Source organism: Haliotis rubra, unplaced genomic scaffold (assembly GCF_003918875.1).
Source record: "Haliotis rubra isolate DU_JTF1 unplaced genomic scaffold, ASM391887v1 Scf38, whole genome shotgun sequence".
NCBI classification, from domain to species: domain Eukaryota; kingdom Metazoa; phylum Mollusca; class Gastropoda; order Lepetellida; family Haliotidae; genus Haliotis; species Haliotis rubra.
The window spans coordinates 1344566-1371474 of NW_025767057.1; the positions used below are offsets into that span (position 1 = coordinate 1344566).

The 26909-nt window shown below is 40.7% G+C and overlaps 1 protein-coding gene across 2 annotated transcripts; it reads right to left on the reverse strand.

Moving 5' to 3' along the window:
* Positions 1-544: 544 nt before the first annotated feature.
* On the reverse strand, positions 545-25205 carry LOC124286298. Of its 2 annotated transcripts, none has more exons than XM_046722654.1 (2): positions 24894-25205; positions 545-1865 (listed from the first exon to the last, which is right to left on the reverse strand). In XM_046722654.1, exons 1-2 carry the CDS (start codon positions 24898-24900, stop codon positions 1276-1278), a joined length of 597 nt encoding a protein of 198 aa, XP_046578610.1. In that variant the 5' UTR covers positions 24901-25205; the 3' UTR covers positions 545-1275. The 2 variants fall into 2 exon arrangements, with proteins under 2 accessions (XP_046578610.1, XP_046578612.1); XM_046722656.1 differs by lacking the exon at positions 24894-25205 and adding an exon at positions 3174-3522.
* Positions 25206-26909: the final 1704 nt, after the last annotated feature.

Consider the following 26909-nt stretch of genomic DNA (forward strand, 5'->3'; position numbering starts at 1 on the left):
TTATATTGTGTGACGTTTTGGAGTGAGTGAGCGAATTTAGTTTTACGCCGCACTCAGCAATACTCCAGCTATATGGCGGCAGTCTGTAAATAATCGAGTCTTGACCAGACAATCCAGTGATCGACAACATCAGCATCGATCTACGCAAATGGGATACGATGACATGTGTCAACCAAGTCAGCGAGCTTGACCATTCGATCCCGTTAGTCGCTTCTTACGACAAGCATGGGTTACTGAAAGATCAATTCTGACCCTGATCTTCATGGGTAGGAGCGTTTTGGAAATATACGCAAATGTGCATTTTAAGACTTTGGAATATTCTGAAAACACAATCGTCATTAATCTGGTCTAGTACACGCAGACACATTATCACACATTACACGTATTATAATTGCAATACTTTTGAAAACAACGTTAAATCAAGTTTTACCTCGCCTAAATACTTCTATACCGCTGCCCATGTACTTCTTACTTACATATGTAGGTACATATGACAGTTGACATGGCACCACCACGACTTAAATAATTACCACAAAAGACAAAATAACTTACAACAATATTTATTAGTCTGAGCTTCAAACTGTGTTATAAACTATACACATTCAGTGTGTCCACTGCGTCATGAAACCAGAATGTACATATATACCGGATACATGCCACACTTTGAACAAAACCCCATCAATATACGTGTGCTTATTGCATCTTCATACCATAGAAACGGAATATCATTTAATGTAAGACATTCAATTTAAGTGGGGGCTACCAGCTCCTAACACATTTACTCACATTGTTTTCTTATTCAGGTTAACCTAAAACGAACATATCTAAAATACACAAACATTTCATATTTTATAAAGGGAACTATGGACATATAGGGCACCAGCCGGAACAACCGGCTTATTTGTATCGACATAGCCTACATATCTCTTCTAGTGGATACTTCTATTTTAGTTTAACGGAACATATAGGCAGTAGGACCAGTGCACCCCTTCCAATACGCCCCCGTTGACACTGGTTGACTTCATAGACCTTCAGAGACCAGGAAAAAAGAGTAAATTCCCCTTGAATTATAGAGTAAACCAATGGCTGCCTACTGTTGCACACGACCCTGAGTATCACGTCAACGTACTACCCGAGGTATAGACTGGTCCGTCTTCCCAAGAGCGCTTGCGCTCCTCACATTGTGCAGCCATTAGGAGGCGAAGGGTAGGTACCAGTCTACCCAAGGTCCCCATCTGCATCCAGCTGCACATTTGATAATAAACTAAAGTCTTATCACGTAACTCTGAGATCCCTGTAGTAAATGTATGAACCGATGATAGCGCCATCTTTAGTCCGACCTCCCATGGGGAGATAACCCACTTTCTGAAAGCCTTCCGACCGCTCAATAATCTTGATCATTGCAGTATTTGAGCTGAACGTGTCGACATACATTCCCATGTACCCCAACGTCCTGGCGTACTGTATGCACAACTGAAAACACAGTTCTCCCACTCCTTTCCTCCTTTCACAACGATGAACAATAACAAATGGATCCACAACGTTCTGTCCACGGTAATATTTACTTATTGCAAGCACAAATGCCGCAATCATTTCACCATTCTCTTTGTTCAAGATGGCGAAGCGACTACCGCCTTTGATGTCGTCCCGGAAGGTCTCTTCTGTGGGGAATTCGTCAGACCCGAAGCCGTCGTTGTTTTGTGCGGCTTCCTGAACGATGTGCCATACTTGTTTTAAATGACTTTCTGTCATCGCGTCAACTATGACGTCACGGCCATCCGGAAGTGACGTAAAATGAGGCAGGATGATATTTGGGTGCTTCATTGTTTCTTTTAACATCTCACCTCCTCCGCTGAACAGCCAAACTGAAACAAGAACAGAACGTTTTAAATAGGTTGAAATAAACCCGTTCTTACTTGGTCCGGCGAAAATATTGGAGCTGCATCACGACATAGGGGCAATAATGATTTTCACACAATTGTTCAGATGAATATCGAACTTGGGCCTTCGTTGTAACGAGCTAACACTAAAGCTCTGTATCGTTCGACATTGTCCGAAATAAGAGCAAAACTCCTACTAAACTCCAACTATATATTCCGTTTAAATGGAGCATCTGCGTAGATCCGCATATGAGTGAATGCTGAACAAGGCATGGTGGTTAGATCACTCGCTCGTCACGCCTTAGACGGATTCGTTTTCCATCATTGTAACCATTCCTTCTCACCCTCAGTTTGATGTGTTCGTAATCACCATATTTTGGCCTAGGATTAATCAATACCTTTAAAGGAGAATTATTTGGTTTAACTTGCAGCTATAAGACAGCGGTGCGAATATTTAGTTAAATAAATCAGACAACTTTCCTGTGTACGATTTCCGTGCTTAACTCAAACGTTCAGGTGGAAAATGGTTCATTATATGTTAATGAACTGATCTGTCACAGCAACTATACGACTTTTGGAAGATATAACTACAAAACGTATGTACTGTGTGTACCTGACACAATCACCAGAAACCCATGAATTGACCCTAACGGGATTCCCAGTGAAACTTAACTCATTAACCCATGTATATATATGTATACACACACACACACACACACACACACACACATATATATATATATATATATATATATATTTATATATATATATATATATATATATATATATGTGTTTTAAATACAGGTAATTTTATATTTGACTCTGATGCCATGGGATCTATTAGATATGAGGCACATATTGGGTTTTAAATACAGGTAATATTATGTTTGACTCTGATGCCATGGGATCGGACAGACTAAGGGATATGACGCTGAATTAAAACATAATTCATAATTCACTTCTAGTTGCACTAACTGTTTGGTTTCGATCTTTCAGCAACAAAAATGTAATCTCATTATGCTAGGAAGTGAGAACATAAATTCTTAGCTGTGACATTTGAAGGAACACAGTGAGGAATATACGACGCAGTAACCTCTGGTCAAAGATAGCAATTGTGCAACTGTAAGCAGAATGTGGAACGGAGCTCGCAACTAACGGCGACCGCCGAATAGGAAGCAGGGCCGACGTGACCTAGAAGGCCTTTTACATTACACCTAATACGTAATGCACAACATACGTTATAGACTCCAATGAAAATAGCAAAAGGTAGCCGAAAAACAAGTAATATAATACCTCTGCTCAGATCTGCAACCGCACAGCTCTCTTGTTTACAGCGATGCAGGTCACAGTCTGTTAAACAGCAGGTTAGTTTTGACAAGACTCTAGCTTCTCAAGGGAATACAGTCTGTTTGAGGTGCAAGCTAGTTCCTCTGATACTTGCTGGGCACCAGATGAGTGCCACTCTAAATGTCAGCTGACCAATCGTTACTGACCTGATGTTTGTTTACAAAGCAAGACCCTTCCAGATAAGGGCTTTATCTGAGAATTCCAATGGCGTATGTAGTTCATGTGCGGTTTTTGAGTTCACACGGTCTTGTACATGTCAGCTCTGTCAGCCGACCCTGTTGGTATTTAAATATACTGACTTAACAAAAGAGAGTACACACCTGGTGTTTGGGATCATTTGAAAAGTGTTGTGATTTTGACTGGCAAATTCGCAATTGGGCACGATATCTGGGGTGTTTTGACAACATATTAGGAAAGTCTGTGACTTATATATCACTGTAAAACATCTTTTTAAAACATTTACGTCGCTTTTGGAAAAGTAATCCAAAAGCACCGGGTGTGTACTTTCTTTTATTTATTATAGGATATTTATATAGCGCACATATCCATGCAACTAGTGCATGCTCAAGGCGCTGCTATTTTTTCCCTCGATCATTGGATGTCAATCTCATCGGCACATCATATTATCAATCTCAACTCCCTGGGGAGTATACATTTCTTGCAGCCACTAGGCGCACCGAGTTATTGTGGCTTTCTCATCCTAACGAGGTACCCATTCACAGCTGGGTGGACTGGTACACACAGTCACAGTACTTTGTCCAAGTTCACTGCACGTTGCTGTATTCATGTGGCCACCATCTGGTCATATACCAACGGATTCGTGAGTTCTTTTAAGTGCACAGGGTTGTGTACTGTACACCAGGGGTTGTGACAACACTGGAAGAGTCTGCACACAAAGTTGACTCCAAGGTTTTTACACCCGGTCACAAGTGGGCTCGATCCCGACACCTCAACCTCGCTGGATCACCAGCCTGGCGCCTTAGACAGCTCGCCCACCGCGCCCCACATGGTCTTTTGTATGTCATGTTAGATTGCTCTTTCCTCAGGATGTTTCCATGACACTATCTGGTAATGATGATTTTAATCAGCATCAGTTCCATATGAATATAACAGGTATTTTTCACAATCTACAATAAAACGTGTATTAAGTACAATATGGACATTCATTGATGGTCACATTTCACACGAGTTGTCAAATCAGCAGTCGGAATCATAGTTCTAAAACATAATTGTTTACAGTGCTGTCGGCAACTTGTAACACCTTTTGAGACCATATCTGAAATATGGTTGACACATCCGAGCATCTAAAGATTCAATATTCATTCTTTGAATGTATTTTACAATGAATACATATTTGTAGCTATTTCAGGCACGATTAGAATACGATTGTATGTTGCTTGAACAATAATAATAATAATGTGTCCATTTATATAGCGCCAAACTCCACACTAGGTATGCTCATAGCGCTAACAATCAAGGCACAGGACATTATTACCCCGGATAACCCAAGCTGCCTGTTAGGCGCTAGAAGGTTATAGTCATATGACTTTTTTTCCACCGGGTACCCATTTTCCTGCTGGGTGAACAGAGACAATTTTGAACAAACTCACTTGCCTAAGGTGGGACCACATGCGTCACATGTGCTTCGTTTTGGGTCAGGACTTAAGTCCTAGAAACTCTCAGGAGTCAAGCTGCCAAACACGGTCACCCATCCAAGGACTCTCCGAGCTCGACGCAGCTTAACTTCACCGATTTGTGATCTGAGCTTTGTGCACAGGACCACGCGCCACCACAAACAGAGTATGTTTGAATGGTCTTGTATGAAAGTATTGTATGTAAAAACTGTGTTTCGTAATTGAGACCCTTGAATTAATTTAATATTTATTTAGTATCCAGTGGTTTATTGTTTCAACATGCCCACAGTAAATGTCTCTCGTGAAGTCGATGGCCCAGTGACCTAATGCCGCAGTGTTGTGGCGCTCCAGTTCATGTGTTTTGGGTCACATTACCCTCATAAATTCTAACTGTCCCAGTCACCAGACATATTCCCTGATACCACAAGGATCATATTCGCGTGCGTCATAACAATGACATTGATGAGGAGAACAATGAAACGTTTTTGTCAACATTACACGAAACATTGATATCATAACTTAATAACTTCACAAAATATGAGAAAGTAATTTTGGCATGTCTAGACATGATTCGAAGTCACATGTCAACATGTAATTAACAGCACATGAAACACAAGACCTGAACTGTCAACACCGACCAATATCGCCCAATAGAAGGTAGTCAGTCATCCAGACCCTGAAACAAATATGTTTCAGGGCAAGTGTAGAATATGTGGCAAGTCGAGATTTCCACAGTTTCTAAAAATGAAGAAAGTCTCAGGGCTTGTTTTCATTATGTTTTATTATCATAATTTAGGAACTGTTTTTTTCTTCTGTAAAATATGTTCATTTCAGAGACTAGATGTTAGTCTAGGCCGACGGGTACTGTTCAGGGACTGTGAGACAGACAAAAAGGTGAGCGCACGAGAAGACAAACACCTGACTTGGACGTAACATATTCACCCTCAGCTTGAGTCCGAGACAAAGATCTGACTTTGACGTAACATATTCACCCACAGCTTGAGTCCGAAACAAACAGCTGACTTGGACGTAACATATTCACCCACAGCTTGAGTCCGAGACAAACAGCTGACTTGGACGTAACATATTCACCCTCAGCTTGTGACTGAGACAAACAGCTGACTTGGACGTAACATATTCACCCTCAGCTTGTGACTGAGACAAACAGCTGACTTGGACGTAACATATTCACCCACAGCTTGTGTCTGAGACAAACAGCTGACTTGGACGTAACATATTCACCCACAGCGTGAGTCCGAGACAAACAGTGTTTTCAAGAGTCACGAATGACAGCAATGGAAGAGTGTGATGTGTTAACAAAGAAGACATTAAATACATCACATTAAACTTGCAAAAGTTACTTGCCTTTGGAGGTCTACTTTCAGTCTGTTAAACTTTCAACAATCGATAAACTTGTCCAATTGGCAGTTGCTTATCTATGCATAGCAGTTGCTCGTTTGTTCCGCCACCCTCCTGCTGGCATCCTCATTAAAACTAACCACCTCACTTCAGAAATACAACATTTACATTACAAAACATTTTTTTAATTTTTTATTTTTTTATTTATTGTGATAGCAAGTGATACAATATTCATACAGTTGGATAATAAACACAAGACATAAAGTCAAGTTGCGGGATAAGCGAGAGACAGCATGATTGATGGGTGTATGAATAAAGTACAAAGAAAGAGGTATAGGGATGTAGGAAAGTAAGAAAATAGAGGAGAGAAAGGATGGTATTATCAAGCATTGGTTTGCGTCCGTCTGTATTAGTATAGGAGCCCATTTTTCTGCAAATTTGGTCTTGTCTCGAGAAATGAATTTCTTTATGTTGTGATTATATTTTTTTGGCGGTAATAATTGAGTAAATATGGGAATAGTCTTATTGTAATGACAATTTTGAATATTACGCTTGGTTATTATAAAAAGGTGTTTTTCAAGGATACTCAACTTTGAATCGCTACATTACAAAACATATATACCAGCAGGCACACTATTTATGATTTTTGTCATTACGCATTACTTATGTGACATGTATTTCCAATACTACTGGCTTATCGTGTTTCACAGTTCTCATACATTTACAAGTAACTAAAATAATCCAGATGTGTACGTACTTACTAAACAGCAAGCATTAGTCATCACACTGAGATGGTATTTTTTCATACTTGGTTTCCAATGTATAGCATGCCCAGTAGATGGTGTTAAATCCAATGTATAGCATGCCCAGTAGATGTTGTTAAATCCAATGTATAGCATGCCCAGTAGATGGTGTTAAATCCAATGTATAGCATGCCCAGTAGATGGTGTTAAATCCAATGTATAGCATGCCCAGTAGATGGTGTTAAATCCAATGTATAGCATGCCCAGTAGATGGTGTTAAATCCAATGTATAGCATGCCCAGTAGATGGTGTTAAATACAATGTATAGCATGCCCAGTAGATGGTGTTAAATCCAATGTATAGCATGCCCAGTAGATGGTGTTAAATCCAATGTATAGCATGCCCAGTAGATGGTGTTAAATCCAATGTATAGCATGCCCAGTAGATGGTGTTAAATACAATGTACAGCATGCCCAGTAGATGGTGTTTAAATACAATGTACAGCATGCCCAGTAGATGGTGTTTAATACAATGTACAGCATGCCCAGTAGATGGTGTTTAATACAATGTACAGCATGCCCAGTAGATGGTGTTTAATACAATGTACAGCATGCCCAGTAGATGGTGTTAAATAGAATAGAAGACCCTTAAGCTGAATTGTTCTACATGTCGTTATATATTTATGGACAAAGTTTACAATCGATAATGTGCATTTTTCCGATTAAGAGATGCAACATTAAGTCTGATAAAAGAGAAAGTTGGAATGGAAGAGGTACGTCAAAGTATTTCTCATAGTAGGTGGTAATTAATAAACCAATAGTTCCTATTGGTGCTGCACTGTATGCTACGTTATTTTACGATTCCATTTTGATTGGCCAGGGTAATATTGATCAGAGGAGTATGTTTTGGTGATTTATTTGATAATTGCAACAAACGTACATGCAGCGTGTAGGACATGGACCCTGACCATTCGTCTCAATCAACTGACCAGTTAATGAGGCCGAACGTGTAAGTGTAAACATGGTGTATTGAACATTCGCATTAATAGTCCACGTGAAGGGCAGAAATATAATACGGATATTGATTTCACCAGTGTTTGGCTGCTACTGTCAAACGAACAACACACTTTGTTTACTTATCAGTCAATACCCAACAGATTGATGTCATCGTATCACCCTCGTCACAACAACCCGGCCGCCATTGTAATTAGTAAGTCCATGGACCTATATATATCGCTGATGATTGCGACAACAGTCACTGTGGTCAAGACGAAATAATTGCGTAATAAACAACCACACACGGTATGCAGCATTGTGAGGTTGTATTTAATCAGCCAGCCAATTTATTGGATGGTGTATAGAAAGCAAAAAATATATCTAAAGAGCATTTATGAAAATGGTCAAATTAGGGTTAGATTTTAAATTATGGTGAACAATTTGTATATATGTCTTAAGTCGCAATACCAACAAAACTATGCAAAAAATTAATTACATGTTTTTAAGAACAAGAGAGTAATAGCTGTAAATAATGTTTCTTTTAAACATCTTAATCGTGCTGTTTCAGGTGAAGATGTTCAGAAATGACGCCAATGATGACGTCACCAGACGCCAAACAGGCAGCCCATAAAATAAGCTCATTCACCAACCATCAAAGGGCTATTCAATTAATTTTAGATGCAAACTGAACGAATGTAAAGTGGAACATTTAGTGTATCACTGACCTTTGTCCAGCTGACCTTTGACGGAGATCAATGGGTTATGGTCATCGGACGATGTCTTGTAAATCAATCTTTTTTAATATTCACCACTGAATACAAAACCATGTTATCGACAATGAGGGCATATACACCATGTGGAACATCTTCGATTTGTTTTTCTCACAACATAACCGGTAAAAATCGAAATTCAGTCCTACCGCGTTCCATCCTAGTACGACCAAGCCGATACGAGAACGACGATCTACGACATCGGTACGAGTAGACTGACGATCTTGTAGGACCATCATCTCGTGGTGCTGATTTGTTCCAGTTTATATTGATCCCTACAATGGCAAACACATCATGTGGTGGGAGAATCCTCAGATGGTTTATCACGCTCGCTTGGGGCCACGTCATGTCAATCACCAGCCCGAACGACACTGTTACTGCCATACCGAAACATACACTTGATTACCCACGCTATGGGCCCAACTCCTGGGTCATTAACCCGAAACATGATTTGACGAAACTATACAAGATCGATATGATTGGTATAGATTATGTGGTTAGCAAAAAGAAGACTATCAGATCTCGTGAAATATTTCTTTGGCGGAAACATCTTACAATTTGTTTATCCTGGTGGTTATAGCTGCTTTGACGGGTATATGAGAATATAACATAATCATTGGAACGTGTGAATAACACCGGGTGGTCTCACACATAGTGAATCCATATACAGAAATACTTAGGTCATGTTGTAATGCCGTTTTCAGAATGATTGTAGCCATTTACCAATATGAAAAACATCTCAAATGGAAAATAGTCATTTATGGAACAAGATAATGATTTAGTGAATCTTTTACAGTGATTTGATCATTTGTGCGCTTTTTTCCTTTTCGCTTGCTTCAGCACTGTCCTTTCCATGAAGAGGAAGGGTAGCTCTGAAGAAAAGGGCAGAATTTCAAATGAAGTGGAAGAGACTGGTGTGTGTTAAACAAATAAAATGCACAATTCAGTAAATATATTCCTCATATCTCAATAACAACCTTTCTTTTCTGATTTCAAGTACCAAAAGAAGTTAAAATATGATACTTGTTGGTCCCCTCTGGCGCTCGGTATTAATGGGTACAACAAGGACTGGTCGGCTCGGAGTCAGTATATTGTGTCTGAGTGGGGTATTCATGCTTCACTGCGGCATGGTATCTCAGTGGGCTAGCACTATAAAACCAGCTTCAGTCTGGGCTAGTACAAGCAGCCCCACATACACATACACACGCATGCATGTCGTCATATGAGCGAAATATTCTCAAAAATATTCATCACATCAAGTATATTGGAAGTATTCTTTAGTATTTCAAGTCTTTAAAAAGTGAATTATATCGGTCTATTGTCTTGTCTAATACAGCTGTATGAGTATGCAGGTGCTGCATCCACGACGTCGTCAGCTGCGACTTCACGATACAATGGAGATGATACTTATGACAATGTTACTCTTATCTTTGTTAATCCAGTATTTTGATGTAGGAGAAAACTTTTCGTTGAAAAAGTCTGAGATTTAGTACAGTATAGTAAGTAGTCCTGTGTTTGAAGATGTCGGAATATCATGTCAGCCACGATCCAATGGTTTGTCTCAGTACCAATGTATCAACCGTTTCACAGTGTAAACTAATATTTAACAAGTTATCATATGTATCATACATCTACAGAAAATAAAATGCCATACGAATGGACTTCAGATCAATGCCAGATTTGAGGTAATCAAGACTTCCCAAATCATTCTTCACCTGAGATGTATTCGTTTTCATATATTCTGTAGGATTTGGGAGACAAGGCGTGTACATGTCTGTCAGTCTTTCTAAACCAAACTTCTATCATCAACATATTGATTGTCATGTCACTTATTCATTTTTACGCTCATAACAAACCGATGCTTGAAATACAGTGGACTCTCGAACAAAGCAAAGTTATGAGTAGCACTGGAGGCACGGCTTTAATGGCGATACATCTAACTCACATGCTTAATGTCTTATTGATGTATGAAACATCCATTGACAACTGCCATAAGCCTGCTTAATACCTGAATACAGATATAAACCTGTCACACCCAACTTTATCCTACATTGATACTTGGCACGGTAGTTGTCGTGACTGTCACATACATCTATAAAACTCGAGAATTGTCCATTTCATGTAAAACTAAAGCTCATAGATCACATTTCTAAAAACTAAGTAATCTTACTCTGAAAATTGAAACTGGAAGATATACAAACACTGCAACCCTACTGGAGTGAGTGAGTGAGTTTAGTTTTACGCCACTTTTAGCAATATTCCAGCAATATCACGGCGGGGGACACCAGAAATGATCTTCACACAGTGTACCCATGTGGGGAATCGAACCCAGGTCTTCGGCGTGACGAGCGAACGCTTTAACCAATAGGCTACCCCACCGCCCCGCAACCCTACTGGAACAATGCCTTCAATATATCTACAATGTTAAATACATTCCTTGTATCGCCATAGTCTCCTCACTCCTCATAATGTTTCTATGTCATCATGCTACGTTTTCCAAATGGAATTGTTACAATGTACATCATTTATATGTGAAATGTACCTGTGTATGTCTATATATTTGTACCTACTGTGTTTATATTTGTAGTTTAGATAATATTGTCACTGTTCCTTCACTGAATGCTACTTTGTATCTGATCTTACCACACGTTTTGTACACAAAACGTCCAGTTAGTGTTGTTCGGTATGTTGTAGGTACGAGTCAAACTGTAACCTGGTTCAAGCGAGACGGAAACCAGCGACTGCTCTAACAAGTAAGCACTCGGATTACATCGGTAATAATTCTCGTGCAACACATGCCGAGCCTCGCGGCCATCTGCTTCACACATTGCTTTAATGCAGTCAATGGTAGGGTTCACACAAAGGCCATGCAAGGAACTGACTCGGTTTCATTAGATCTAAAAATAGTGACACGTCATTACTACGCCATTTTTATGTATTTCGGATCTTGATTACTCTGCTCTCAATCTGTACTGATCCACAAGTCTGTGGTTGTATAGTAAATCTATCCTAATAACAGGTGAGCCTCGATATGCTGACAACTTGTTCTTAGTATTTTCAAAATATTAAATTATAATTTAAACTAACTTTTAACCCACAGCCCCAGAGAGATGTGTCAGTGTTTAGTGGACCTTGTGTTTACAATCCCCAGAATTATTAATGATGGTCTTTGACAAAATCTTGCAACTCAATCCTTCAGTTCATTATTCCACACATTGTTGCTAGCTCTTCATGCAGCTGAAATTGCTTGTGACTTCTCAGTTTAAAGATCGAATACAGATTCTTGTGAAAAGATTTTCATTACTTGAAGTAATCATATAGACATATACCTGTTTAAGGAGCGTGCCATGCATTCTTTCCCCAAAGACAGCACCCAGGAAGTAGATCTGATCCCAGATTGTGCCCCTCTAACAGTACACACGGGCCATCACGAGATCAGACTGCACGTGGCCGGTAATTACAGCGGTATCACGTGTCTTGTAGGAACAAAGGATAAACGTCCCATGTTATTATTATAGGATATTTATTAAGTGGATACAGGTCATACTAGAGGGCGTGGTTAGATGGGGGAGGAGATAACGGTAAAAAATTGCATGTGTAAATTACCGTATCGATCAGATGAACATGGGTATATATTCCGGATGAAATATCAAATGTGTGCTAGTGGTAAAAAGAAAACTAACAACAAATGGATATGATCCTTTTTCCTGACCAGGGCTGCCATCTGGTACAAACCACAGCCATTACTCTTTCAACTGGGTGAATTTTCGAAACACACACATACGCACGCACAAGTATGTGTTGCAAATTAGTGTCTGTTAGCACGATTAATGTCCCATTCCTTTGGAGGACATACAATCACCAATGCGATACAACCGGGCCAGCCAATCCCCATTACCCCGCGTAGATATTGTGTAGTGTTGACATTATTACTGCTATTCAACAGAGAAAGCAATCTAAGGTACCAGGTAGGTATGTTACTTAGACATCTAAACACAAGCCTTGGCAGTGGTGTTGTACGACATCCTCGAAAATCTAGGATATATTAGTTTCCATAACTTGGTTTCGGAAATGAATTCACGATCTTTCTCTGTCTCACTTTTTTTATTATCTCACTCTCTCTCTCACTTTTTGATCTAGATATATCTCTCTCTATCTCACTCTTTAGATGGCATATTTCCCTATCCCCCTTCCCTAACTCTTTCGATATCTCTGACTCTTTCGATCGCTCTCTCTCTCTCCACCCCCCCCCTCTCTCACACACCTCCCTACCTTCTCTCTCTCTCTGTAACCTATATAGTGGTAAAATATTCTTGTATTTGACACAACAGGGATGCTCTTCTTAAGGGATTAAACGTTGAGAAGAAAGAGTCAAGTATACATATTACACATCACGATAGCGTCAAGTGATCCTTAATATATCTGCTCTAACCACACGCAAAACACTCATGATGGCCTCATCCCATGAAGTATACTAGTAACTGGTATTCGTAATAACCGACTTCGGGGATTCCAGTGTCGACAATATTTACCATTTTAGGATGTAATTAAAAGCACCAAGGCTGGAATCAACATTGAAAGAGGAACATAACAGTATCCACACATCAGCATCTGTCCATCAATGAACTCAATTTCACCGTTATTGTCATTACAGTTCGACCATTTCTTGTCGGGGCATGCAAACACTCATTAGCTAAAACCACCCGGCGAAAGTAACATCGTTGACAGCATTCATCAACAGAGAAATCCAAACTGCATTGATGACATCTCGACAATTACCCCTGTAACAGTAGCCCTACAGCAAGCACCGATATAACAAGCAAATAACCTCCACACGGAGACAACAGATCCATTAGCTGCATGCAAACGGAAGCGTGATGCTTTTCCCACGCAGGGAGCTGTTATAACACACATGGTTCATACACGTGGTACCACCACTGTTTACGAACATCCACCGTGGGATGATAGTTTCAACTGGGACTGGTCTGCGAGCTCTTGTTGCTCAATAATGCTGTACATTCTAGGTTCCCAAAGGGCGCACGCCAGTTTATTTTCTGGCGTCACATGATAAAGGTAAAGCATAAGGTCTAATTTATATGATTTCTACGTTAAGTAAATACCCATTAATCGGAGTGATAAGCAATAACAGTTTTCTGTTCGCACAACACAAATTGATATCAACAGTATATATTCGTGACTGACAAAACAATTTCATAAGGCAGACAGATCACCAGTTGGTAATAGCCACACCCGTAGCTGCCCTAGACTAACAACTAGTCTCTGAAATGAACATATTTTATAGTAGAAAAGCTCACAGTGAAAAAAAACCCAAAATGTAATGAAAAGGAGCCCTGAGACTTTCTTCATTTCAGAAGCTGTGGAAATCTAGACTTGCCACATTTTCTAGACTTGCGTGGGATTTCTTGGATATATTTGCTTCAGGGTCAGTATGACAGACTATAGCTGCCCCCAAAGGGTAGCTCATTTGTAATATTTTCTACATCAGTGCATGTCGTAGTGTGCTAGTATACCCTTGTGATTTCAACAGAAGTTTGTTTAATATTTTATAAACGTTTTGAATTAATATTTGTATAAATCAATGAGAACACTTGTGTTTGCGCACACGTTCACCCTCGTCATTCCAGCCTTTGACAATTCTCATGTTTTCAGCAATTTGAATTGAGGCATGGAGAAGAGGAGGAAAAATACCATCCCGAGCGATGATTATTTTATTTCAAATGTCAGGCTTTAAGGATGGTGTGAACATCCACAGATGAAGAAGATGGCATACTAGTGGTCACATGATTGTGTTCGTGCTTCCATTAGCGGTAACTCCTGCTTGTTATCTCATCAGTAATCGCGAGCAGAAAGCGGTGAACAGCTCGAGTTTTGACAAGATGGATGGTTTTGGGGAACAGTCGTGATCTGTCCAGTCTACAGAGCGATGGGCGAAACAAGACAACCACGCACATGATAAATAAGGCAATACCGATACTACAATGTACTGTATTTACTTGTATAAAAGGGCACCGGTCTTACTCTAATTTTATTAAAACCGTAATCCAACTGGACATTATTGAATATCCTGGCTGACTTACTGACCAGAAATGTATTCTACATATGGCAATAAAAGATCTTTCATACACATACAATAAATTTGAACATATTTCGGATGCATACCGTATATGTTTGTTTTACCACAGGTAGTATTTCTGGAAATATAGTATATGATAATTAGTTGGAATAATAATTCTTTGCTTGATAAGAGCTCGCATCTGAAAAGAAATACATCTATTGAAAATATATTACAGAGTTCACAAAGTAGTTCTTTTGGCATATTCTTCAATTGGCCGGTCTCAGTGGACAAGCTATGACGTTTGAAGTCATTTAAAATTCAACGTTTACGTATTTCCACCTATAATGAAACCTGGTTTACCCGGAAACCGACTTCTGAAAGGTTACTGTTGGGAATTCGTTCCGCCCTTATGATTGGTTAATCCGGAATGAATCTACGGGAAACCTGGTCGGAAATAGACCTCAGTAATTATGCTGACGTAAGAGGCGACATGTGGATCAAACAGTCATATGACGTGGGTAATAACGTGTACTCCTATCGTGGATCTTTGGTCACAGTATCAGTCACCAGATTGTCTGGTCCTGCCCTGATCATGAACAACTGGAATATTGCTGAATGCCGGTTTAAGAACAGAGTAATCCGGAAGAGTGTTTCATCCACACGTTTTAATCCGGAAAATGGGTAATGTGTGCAATATACAATCATTATCATGGGTACACAACCCTCACCCACTGGGGGAACCGTCCAGACCTTGTTGGAGTGACAAGGAAACGCATTACCCACGGGTGTAGTTTGCAGTTATTTTGTCCACGCGCCACACGAGTCAGCAACAGCAACAGATTTAGTAGTCTAAAATAGGGATGTTATTTATACAACTGGCCTCACGATCTATCAATCACAGATTCACGTAGAGCCAAAGATTCAGTATGATTGTGTTTACGGGTTTATCAGCACTATCCCCGATTTTCGCCAAAATGGATAACGTCAAAGACCTGCGCCATTTCTGGCACACTCTGAACATGGTAAAAGAACCTGTTTAAAGCGAAGTAGCCCAAATGACCCTTTCTCTCACTGACCCTGTCTTATTATCATTTGTGATAATACACACATACGGTAACGTGGAGTTACGTACACGCAGAATAGGATTTCATATAACCGTCAACGTATCCAAACTGCATGTCAGTGCCTGACAACATGCTACTGATACAGAGGTAGAAACATACTAACCTATTTCGATGTTCTATGGAGCGGACATTGCCATACATAAACAACTGACCGCGCGTGGCAACGTCCTACAGATGTGAACGTTATTGAAGGGCCAGAGGAAGGTAATATTGCACGCTTCCTATGAGGAATCTGGCACTGAGTCAAGAACGCTAGGCATTCAATCTATTTCATACCTCCCATCCTTCCAGCGAAAGATAGATTCAGGACATTGGTAATGTTTGTCTTTTACGTTTCGGTGCTCGAACAGGGCATTGGTATTGGCCAGACCAGCCCTGAATATGATTTGGTAGACGGACCCGCCGACTGCAAACACGTGGGCGATGGCAAGCCTCGTCAGGTGATACAGAGGTTACAGGGATGTAATCTTCTTCAAGAAACAGGTGTTGCTTGGTGCTAAGAAAATATATCGTCAATTATCGACGTTGCGTTGCCATGACATGTATAATGCATTTGTAAGAAGACGTCACAATTCTTAGATGACCGGCAGTGGTGTCGAATGGCGGTGTGAATCTAGATGCCGGTGTTGGCTGCAGTGCACGTCGGTGACTTCAGACGTCCATTAAGTATGGGTTTAGTCTGCCCATCTACTATGATAGCCAGCACAAACAAATCTAATGCATAGCAAGCAGGTCAATTTGACATCTCAATGCAAGTGTCTAAATGAAATACGATACCCGATTATTATCAGAAACAATGGGCGTAAAGGTAAGATAGCAGAAGATAGTCTGTCTCACAGTCCCTGAACCACATTAATTTCCCTACTGCCAATCCCTCTCTGCAGTGCTAAAGCCCTAAATAAAGCAAGTCTAGATTTCCTCAGGTTCAGGAATCTCTGGTCTACCTAGGGCTCCTTTTCAATATAAATGGGCTTGTTTGTTACTATCAAAATTATATATATTCAGAGACTAAGCCTTAGTCTAAGCAGAAGAATACACGAATACATGACTGAAAATAATTGATAACACAAGGTGATTGCGAAATCAGAATTGTATAACGATTCTTAGACATCAGTTGGCCAACAGTCAGGCCCGCTGTTTTGGGTTCGATCGTGTAAGTCCGCCAAATAATACAACATCTAGAAAAGAAGGAATAAAACAAATATAACATGTGCCGCTATTTCAACAGCATATAATAATCAGGGGTGATAGATAATAAACTTCTAAACTGTACGGTTATTAACGGTTCATCATCTACAGCTACACCAGATTGTGGTCGAAAGAACTTTCCCGTAAATCTCCTTTTCAGGGCCTAGTACCGAAGTTATCTTAGCGCTAAGATAGTCGTAAGTGCCATTCATTAAAATTAACTTACGAATATCTTAGCGATAAGAGAGCTTCGGAAATCTATGCCCAGGACAAGTTATAGTTAACAAGCCTACCACAAATACGTATTTGGTGCAGTACACTTATGGAAGCCGAGTTGACGAGGGTGGGTGGGGGTGACTCTCACAGTTGAGGAACACTTTGGACACGGCAGTTGACAGTATTTTGGTGTATCACCGTGTGTCTGCTGAATGTGGGAAGAACGCCCGAAGTAATGCAGTCCAGTGAAACTCGCGAACACAGAAACGGTGCTAACAGACCTCGAAACATAATTGGGGTTACCTTGGATTCTACCCCACGATCATAGGTTCCAGAGGTACCAAGGACGTACAGCAGACATGACTGGGACCGCAGTACGTTAATTTGCCTCATTCACTGAGACCAATAAAATTGGGAGAAATTCGAAGACCAGACCTAAAGCTTTTCGCTATACAAAACAAATATACGTAAACAGAAGCGACAAAAGCATTTCCATAATCACAATAAATGTGCGTCTACGAACAGCACAGTCAGCTGCATTTAGTCAGCTTTTTATCCGGCATTTTAGAATCACTGAGTAAGTGATAGCACCAGATGTTCGCGAAAAGATGTCATTGACCATATCCTGCCGTGCACCGTCGCAAACATGCCGTGCAATTGTAAGAGAAAACCGATGACATGTAGCGTAAACGTAAGCGTGGTTAATAACGTTTGATCCAAACTCGATCCTGGCTGAGAGCACTGTGACTGACACAAAGTGTGTTTGGTCACTACACATCAAAGGCTGTTACTATGCCAGTCCAGCCAGAATCCGGCCAACACCGGGAGTACCGGCTACTGATCACCGCAAACGTTACTATTGACGGAAAGATCACTGGCAAAACAGCAATCGGGAAACAGGCTGATAGTGGAACGCCAAAGATTGTTTACAGTTCCATTCCTTCAAAGAACGGTTACTATGACAACGTTGATCAAAGCTGATTAATGGCTTGAGATGGTCGCAGCAGGCACATCTGGCCCCACGGACCATTACTATCCAACTTCAACCTACCCTTGACCGCTTGCCCTTTCACGTGCCTAGCACTGACTCCAGTATGTTAATTATGCCTGGCCATTTGGTCGTCCTAATTAAATATCTAAAAATGATTAGATCCAGTTTCATGGTACACGGATCAATTAAGTGAATCTGCAGGGCATTTTGTGTACAAAGTTCTACAAACAGACGATTACCATAATATAGAATTATTCATTTATGTCAGTTCAGCCGCAAAATGCTAGTTAATGAATTATTCACGAAAGACGATATAAAATAGATTAGTAAACGGTCATAATTATTTGTAATTATTTCAATGTTACTGCGAAATAAAATTTCCAGATGAAGCAGGTCTATGGAGGTGGTATTTCCATATTTTTATAACTATTACATTCATCGCAATCCTCAGAATATGATCCTCATAAATAACCGTGATTCACTCAAGACATTAGGAAAATAACCTTCAATCCCTTTCTTGAGATATTTTCTCTTCTGGAATATTTATTAAATATTATATCATCAAAACCGAACGTACTTTGAGTGAATCAATACGGTTTTAGGGATATTGGGGCCAAAGAAAGGACGACACTTGTAATAGTTTCAACACTCTCTATCGTTTGGATTACGGACTAAAATGGACACTACCTGTGATGGAGCTTTGGAGCTGTGATGGCCATCAATGACAGAACTAAATATACCACCACGGAATCCATGTATACCCGAGAGCTGTGATGACAGAACTAAATATACCACCACGGAAGCCAGGTATACCCGAGAGCTGTGATGACAGAACTAAATATACCACCACGGAATCCACGTATACCCGAGAACTGTGATGACAGAACTAAATATACCACCACGGAATCACGGAACAGAAGCCAAATATACCACGAGGCTGTGATACCCGAGGCTGTGATGACAGACAGAACTAAATATACCACCACGGAATCCATGTATACCCGAGATGACAGTGAATATACCATCTAGATGACCCAGAAGAACTAAATATACCACCACGGAATCCATCAATGACAGAACTAAATATACCATCGAGAGCTGTGATGACAGAATGGCCATCAATGACTAAATATACCATCACGGAAGCCACGTATACCCGAGAGCTGTGGTGACAGAATGGCCATCAATGATGACAGAACTAAATATACCATCACAGAAGCCACGAAATATATGACCCGAGAGCTGTGATGACAGCTCCACCACGTGCTCTGATGGCCACCAATGACAGTACAAATATACCACCGAGAGCTGTGATGGCCATCAATGACAGAACTAAATATACCATCACAGAAGCCACGTATACCCGAGTGCTCTGATGGCCACCAATGACAGTACAAATATACCACCGAGAGCTGTGATGGCCACCGATGACAGCTGTATACCATGGCCATCAATGACAGAACTGGCCAAATACAGTACCATATACCACCGAGAGCTGTGATGGCCATCAATGACAGAACTAAATATACCATCACAGAAGCCACGTATACCCGAGTGCTCTGATGGCCACCAATGACAGTACAAATATACCATCGATAGCTGTGTTGACCGTTAGTGTTGAAAATGCAGCTTTAGTCTCCATCTAACCAAGTCAGGTCTACGCGCTGAAATAAACACACACGCTATCAACCACAAATCTTTAGGCGACAAGAAAACCTTGTGGCTATGACAGGTCTTAGATTACGAAATTCAACACATCATTACATTGATTACGAAATTCAACATCCTCACCACAAGTCAAAGGCCTATTGTTTCTCCGCCCTCTCCGAGAACATAATGACTGTGGAAGATTATCAGCTGCCTTGACAACAATTCCATGTTTTCGTCAAAAGGCATACAATATTCGTCATTATTCAGTATCGTACACTGTCTGTTCGCTATATGGGGGACTAGCATCAACACACAACCTGTACAAGCTCCAAAGACTTGGCAGACAAAATGCCCCTTTGACATTTCATGTCAGTTACTGCTGAAGGTTTTATGGTTGAACTCACACTGAACTTTGACATTAGTGAATTATGTCACAGAAGAAAAAGTAATGAACCCGCAATGAGACCGAATTCGTTTTACTGTTTCAACCTCGTGTATATACATACCCACCTCTAAAGCTATTAGTTTACTTCGTTTACTGCATTTGCTTACAGTTCCTCATATCAGTTCATATTCTTTCGTTAATTCGAACAAGTTCCTTGCGTGCCCAAGGGACGCAACTCTACACATTTCTATGAAAACGCATATAAATTTTAATCTACGTCTTGTTTTGTGATGTGTGCGGAGCATTAGATACATATACATTCAATATATCCTGAACTTTATTCAGAGTCATGCAAAACTATTCACATACTCATAGTGGATGACATACATAATTAATTACTAATAATTCGATGAAAGGCGAAATGACGAAGTTTGTATTCATGCATATTGAGACTGGAATCAATGATTTAATCTACAATGACAATGAAGAATCCAGGATTCTGGTCAAAAGAATATCAAACTTTTGTATCTATTTCCATTCAGTTACTCGAAATTAAACGAAGTATATCTTTTCACATACACAACCTGACCTATTTGACGCGACGTTATTATATTTTTAAAAAAAAACCTTACATGTAAAGAAAACATTGTTACTAGTCTGTGTCGCAGTCCCTGAACCACATTATTTTCCCTACTACTTAGCCTAGTGGTTAAAGCGTTCGCTCGTCACGCCGAGGGCCCGGGTTCGATTCCCCACATGGGTACAATTTGTGAAGCCCATTTCTGGTGTCCCTCGCCGTGATATTGCTGGAATATTGCTAAAAACGGCGTAAAACCATACTCAGTCAGTCAGTCAGTCCCTACAGCCTAGCCCTCCCTGCAGTGCTAAAGCCCTAAATAAAGCAAGTCTATATTTCTCCAGGTTCCTCTGGTCTCCCTGGGGCTCCTTTTTAATTTAAATGGGCTTGTTTGTTAATATCAAAATTATTTATATTCAGAGACTAAGCATTAGTCTACATTGTTACCTACCCAGTTCCAATTTTATATCAGAAGTATCTAACGTATAGTTAAATTAACTCAAAAGATAGTATGTTAACCCCCAGTTATCTCCTGGCGATGAGACAAAGGACTGATATCAACAGATCGTTTACACAGTTTATGATGAATACGATAGCAAACACCAAAATGCAATTGAAAGTAACAGTACATTATAAATCTGATACCACTCGAGTCGTCTTTATCTGCTTGCATTTCTGCTTGCTTCAGTGTGTGGAGACAGTCGACACGAGTGACCATAAACTGTCAGACATTGACAGTGTCCTTGACACGATCTGTCAGTCAACTGACATCAACAACTTCAATGATGACGAATACGTTGCTGTAACCAACTAATGCAGTCAACGATCAAGTTAAGTACGTCCAATTGAGTCCCAGGGCGTTCAGTCTCACAGCGCACACCTTGACGTCAGCGAGAGTCAAACAAAGGCTAGTAGGTACAGCCGTGAAGATTTATGGCTGGTAGATATCGTATTCTGCTTCTTAGAAAAGGTGTTTCTTGTCTTGTATCAATGACATAAACATAAACTATTAAACTAATACAAACAACGTACAGTAAACTATAGACTAACATTTAGTCTCTGAAATGAACAGAAAAAAAACTAGCTCCTAAATTATAATAATAAAATATAATGAAAAGGACTCAGCGACGTAATTAATTGTGGTAATCAGAACTTGTGACATATTCTAGACTTGCATGAGATTTCCTGATATATTTTTTCGGGTCTGCATGACAGACAAATTAAACTACGCGTATGGTTGTAATAGACTCAAAGAATGTAGTTGTTGATAGGCATTTCGATTAAAATATACAAGCGGTCAGAACAAAACAAATTCGTTAAATCCGTCAGATCGTTTTAAACGTGTAAAGTAGTTTAGTCTATTGATATCATTATATGTACGTGTATTTAGGTTTCATCAATCAAACAGAACAGTGTGTAAACATTGGTGGCAACAAGAAACCACAGTGTGGAAAATATAACTCCTATTTCATTCTACAACAAAAAAATAAAAACACAAAGACATATTTTAACAAGCCTGATGTCATACCAAATGACGTTAAAAAGGTGCATGTTGTTTCCTTGCCTGACTCCTGGCTTTAGTAAGTATATATAACAAGGTCAGGGTGCTGTTGTACGAAAGAACGTAAGCGCCAAGACTACCTTAGGTCTATGTTAAGGTATGAGAGTCACGGTCACCTAAGCGCTATGACTGCTTCCAGGTCGGCTCGTGGACGGTATACTGGGCCTCCTTTCACAAAGCACTAAGGTGATCGTAAGTCACTAAGGTAACCTTAGTGCAATGTTAAAGAATTGGAGTTAGGGTTAACCTTAGTAACGGTTGCTTCGTGAAAGGTGCCCCTGGTTGTGTGTGCATGTTAAATTGCAGGCAATATCTCAGAAGGCTCGTCCTTAGATTATTGCTTAGAATATAATTGAAACCAATTAAAAGGAGCTCCACTGAGGTAGGAGATTAATGTGGAGAATCTAGTCAAGCTCTATATCGAGTTCGGTAACAGGTGCCCAATATTTACAGTGAGGGCAGGTCGGAAGGAACACAATATGGTTCACGGACTCCTTTGACGGAGTAGGCAAGCAATTAAAACCGGCATTAGGCCGGATGATTACAAGCAGCCACGCACGCACATAAGTGCAATATTTTCCACGCTACGCCTTTTGAAGTGACAGCGCTTAGTATATTGTATTCTGAGCTGTTCCTTGTGAAAGCAATGCATGAGCAAATGTGATTTCCGTAGGCGTCCATCAGCCCAGAAACTTATACAACTGTTGCACAATACAGAATAGACAAGTGTTGGTACTTTGTCGAGTGTTTGGCTAAGTCCTGTCGGAAAATGAGTATTCACATTTCTTGCATTAAGTTGACGGGGATCAAATGGAAAACAAAGGAATTATAAATAGTAACTTGTGAAAGGAAAATATTTCAAAAAGGCCTTTTGTTGTTTTGCTTTCATGTCAGCTGCGGGAAATATCTTCATAGAAAATGAAGACATCTAGATTTGGCAAACTATTACAGGCTTGCATGTGATAGTTAGATCTTTGTTTCAGCGTTTTGTAACAAAGTCCTAATATTGAGAATCTGCAACCTGTTGGGTTTGTGTTTGGCACGTGTTGGTATCTATTGCGTCTCTGTCCAGTCTCCTGTGCTAGGTCTATTTTAGATGTATTCTGTTTCAGTGTGAAATAAATTTCTTCTCTTTCGTCTTGTTACATATAAAGTGAGTTTAGTTTTTCGCCACCTTTAGCAATATTACAGTAATATCACGGCGGGGGGACACCAGAAATGGGCTTCACACATTGTGCCCATGTGGGGAATCGAACCCAGGTCATCGGCGTGACGAGCGAACGCCTTAACCACTATGCTACCCCACCGCCCGTTACATATAAAGGGCGGAGGGCTAGCCTTGTGGTTAAAGAGTTGGCTCGTCATGCTGGATAGCCGGGTTCGTTTCTTAACATGGGTACAATGTTGGAAGCCCATTTGTGGAGTCCCCCGCCGTGGTATTGCTGGAACATTGCTAAAAGCGGCCTGAAATGTGTGGGTATCTTCTGTCAGATCTCGATCTGGTTTTGTTTAGGTCGAAAGGAGATTCTTTGATGCCTTCAGTATTATGAAGTTTGTTACCATCTTGTGGCTATCCTGTTCATTCTTTAACTTGTGACCGCCTCCGTGGTGTAGTGGTTAGAGCGTCCGCCCGGAGAGCGGAAGGTCGCGGATTCGATCCCCGACCGCGTCATACCAAAATACGTTAAAATATGGTACTTGTTGGTCCCTGCCTGGCGGTCGGCATTAATGGGTACAACAAGGACTGGTCGGCTCGGAGTCAGTATAATGCGTCTGAGTGGGGTATTCATGCTTCACTGCGGCATGGTATCTCAGTGGGCTAGCACTATAAAACCAGCTTAAGTCTGGACTAGTACAAGCAGCCGCACATACACATACACACACATGCACGTCGTCATATGAGCGAAATATTCTCAAGCACGACGTTAAAACCCAATTTCACCTCACCTCACCTTTAACTTGTGGAAAACCCAGCTGTCAAAAAGCGAACCTTCTTGGACGGCATATACACAATATATAGAAACACACACACACACACACACACACACACACACACACACACACACACACACACACACACACACACACACACACACACACACACACACACACACACACACACACACACACACACACACACACACACACAACAACAACAACAACAACAACAACAACAATCACAATATGCATGTTGTCTTGGTAACCAAGGTTAAAAGACCCAGTTACTAAATCTGCGTGGTTTAATAACTAGCAACATTTGTAGGCATTAAACAACCTATGCCATCTGACATTCATCATCCGAAAATGCACATTTCAAATACTAGTATATGTTCCCTATGGCTGTATACAAACATCAAAGCAGAAAGTATATAATCAGTAAACAAAGATGCCACTCACCGCACATTGACCGTACAGACTGACCGACGGACGGACACAGGGACTGGTGTATCCCTATGACTGTTGACTTGATTCACACCATCAGCTAACTCAAAACTAGTACCTTCCCCTCAAGTGTTGTTCACTCAACTGCCCGTGTTTTCATGGCTAAGCCGAGAGCTGTTGGCTGGTCACGTGACTGGTATTGATTCTCTTGCTTGAGTGAGGGGTGTCACGTGATACACATGAATCATATCGGGGGTTTTATACGGGTCAAATTAATGACCATATCTGCCGAAAATGACGACAAATAATGTTTATGCATCCCTTCGATTAGTGGATCGGTAATTGTGCTGCTGCGTCCGCTAAACGGCTTGTGGATACAGCGAGGGGTCGAGCGGGATGCATGGTGGGAAATCCCCTGTCGATCGTGGGAGGTTGTAAACATGTTTACAAACGGAGCTCGACAGTTCAAGATGTTGGGGTCACTGTACGATGGATCACAGTAAACACACCGTCGCTTATGTCATGTCAATCGCATTATGCCCTGACGCATGAATAACAATTACTGACACCTTTCACGTCTACACCTGTATGCATAAGTAATCAATAACGCAGGTATATTTACATGTAAATATCCCCATTCTCTCTCTCTCTCTCTCTCTCTCTCTCTCTCTCTCTCTCTCTCTCTCTCTCTCTCTCTCACACACACACACACACACACTGAACACACACAATAGGGCACACACTATCAAGGCCACATCACGAGTGAGTGAGTGAGTTTAGTTTTACGCCTCATTCAGCAATATTCCAGCTATATCGCGACGGTCTGTAGATAATCGAGTCTGGACCAGGCGATCCAGTGATCAACAGCATGAGCATCGATCTGCGGAATTGGGAACCACCCGTTCCCGTTAGTCGCCTCTTACGACAAGCATGGGTTACTGAAGATCAATATTCTAACCCGGACCTTCATGGGGAGGCCACATCATGAACAATATTAGTCCCACAAAACACGTGTATTGCGACAATTACCAGTGGACGAGGGTCAACGCGGACAAAAGCAAAGTATTTATAGTTTCTTAACGCCATCCAACGGGATGCGTCAATAAACATTCTTTGAGGACATATTTGATATGAATATTTAATGTCTACTTCGATCCTTTTCGGTATCTGATCATCAATAAAATGTGCAACAGCCATATTTTAATAATTGTTGACACCACACAAAGCTTGGAACTTGCTCAGCGAAGTATATCAGATGTATGCAACACATAGCAGATATCTATCTAAATCCTGGCATTTCGGAAATTTCTTGGCAAAGGTAATGAACCCATCTTCCTATTGACATCCCAGGTATTCCTGGAAAGAATATATGTCCCCAGGAACATAAAAAGCGACGACCGAGGGGGTAGGGTGGTCAGGCTTCCTGACTTGGTAGATCGATGCTCATGATATCAGTTGATTCTATGGTCCAGACTTGATTATTGACAGACGGCCTGCGCATTGATGGAATATTGCTAAGCATGGCGTTTAACAACAGGCGTACAAACACACAAACAAACAAACAAATAAACAAACAAACATGCTACCAACACGTCTGAACTATGCCATAGAGCCATACATGACTTTATATCGGACCGTTATTACTGTTTTAGTAGTATCGATTTTCCCAATCTTCTCCGCAGAAGGTTGTTTACGAGACCTGGCTTGACGTGTGATGACGAACGTCGCTTGACGTGTGATGACGAACGTCGCCTTCAGTAGAGAATGAGTGAGTGAGTGAGTTTGGTTTTACGCCGCTTTTAGCAATATTCCAGCAATATCACGGCGGGGGACACCAGAAATGAGCTTCACACAATGTACCCATGTGGGGATTCGAACCCGGGTCTTCGGCGTGACGTGCGAACGCTTCAACCAATAGGCTACCCCACCGCCCTCAGTAGAGAATGTCCCTGAGCGTTTAATACCCATGCACTCGGGTGTTTGTGGTGTGATAATTAGGGCTCTCATTTTATTACACGCTGTTCACCAATA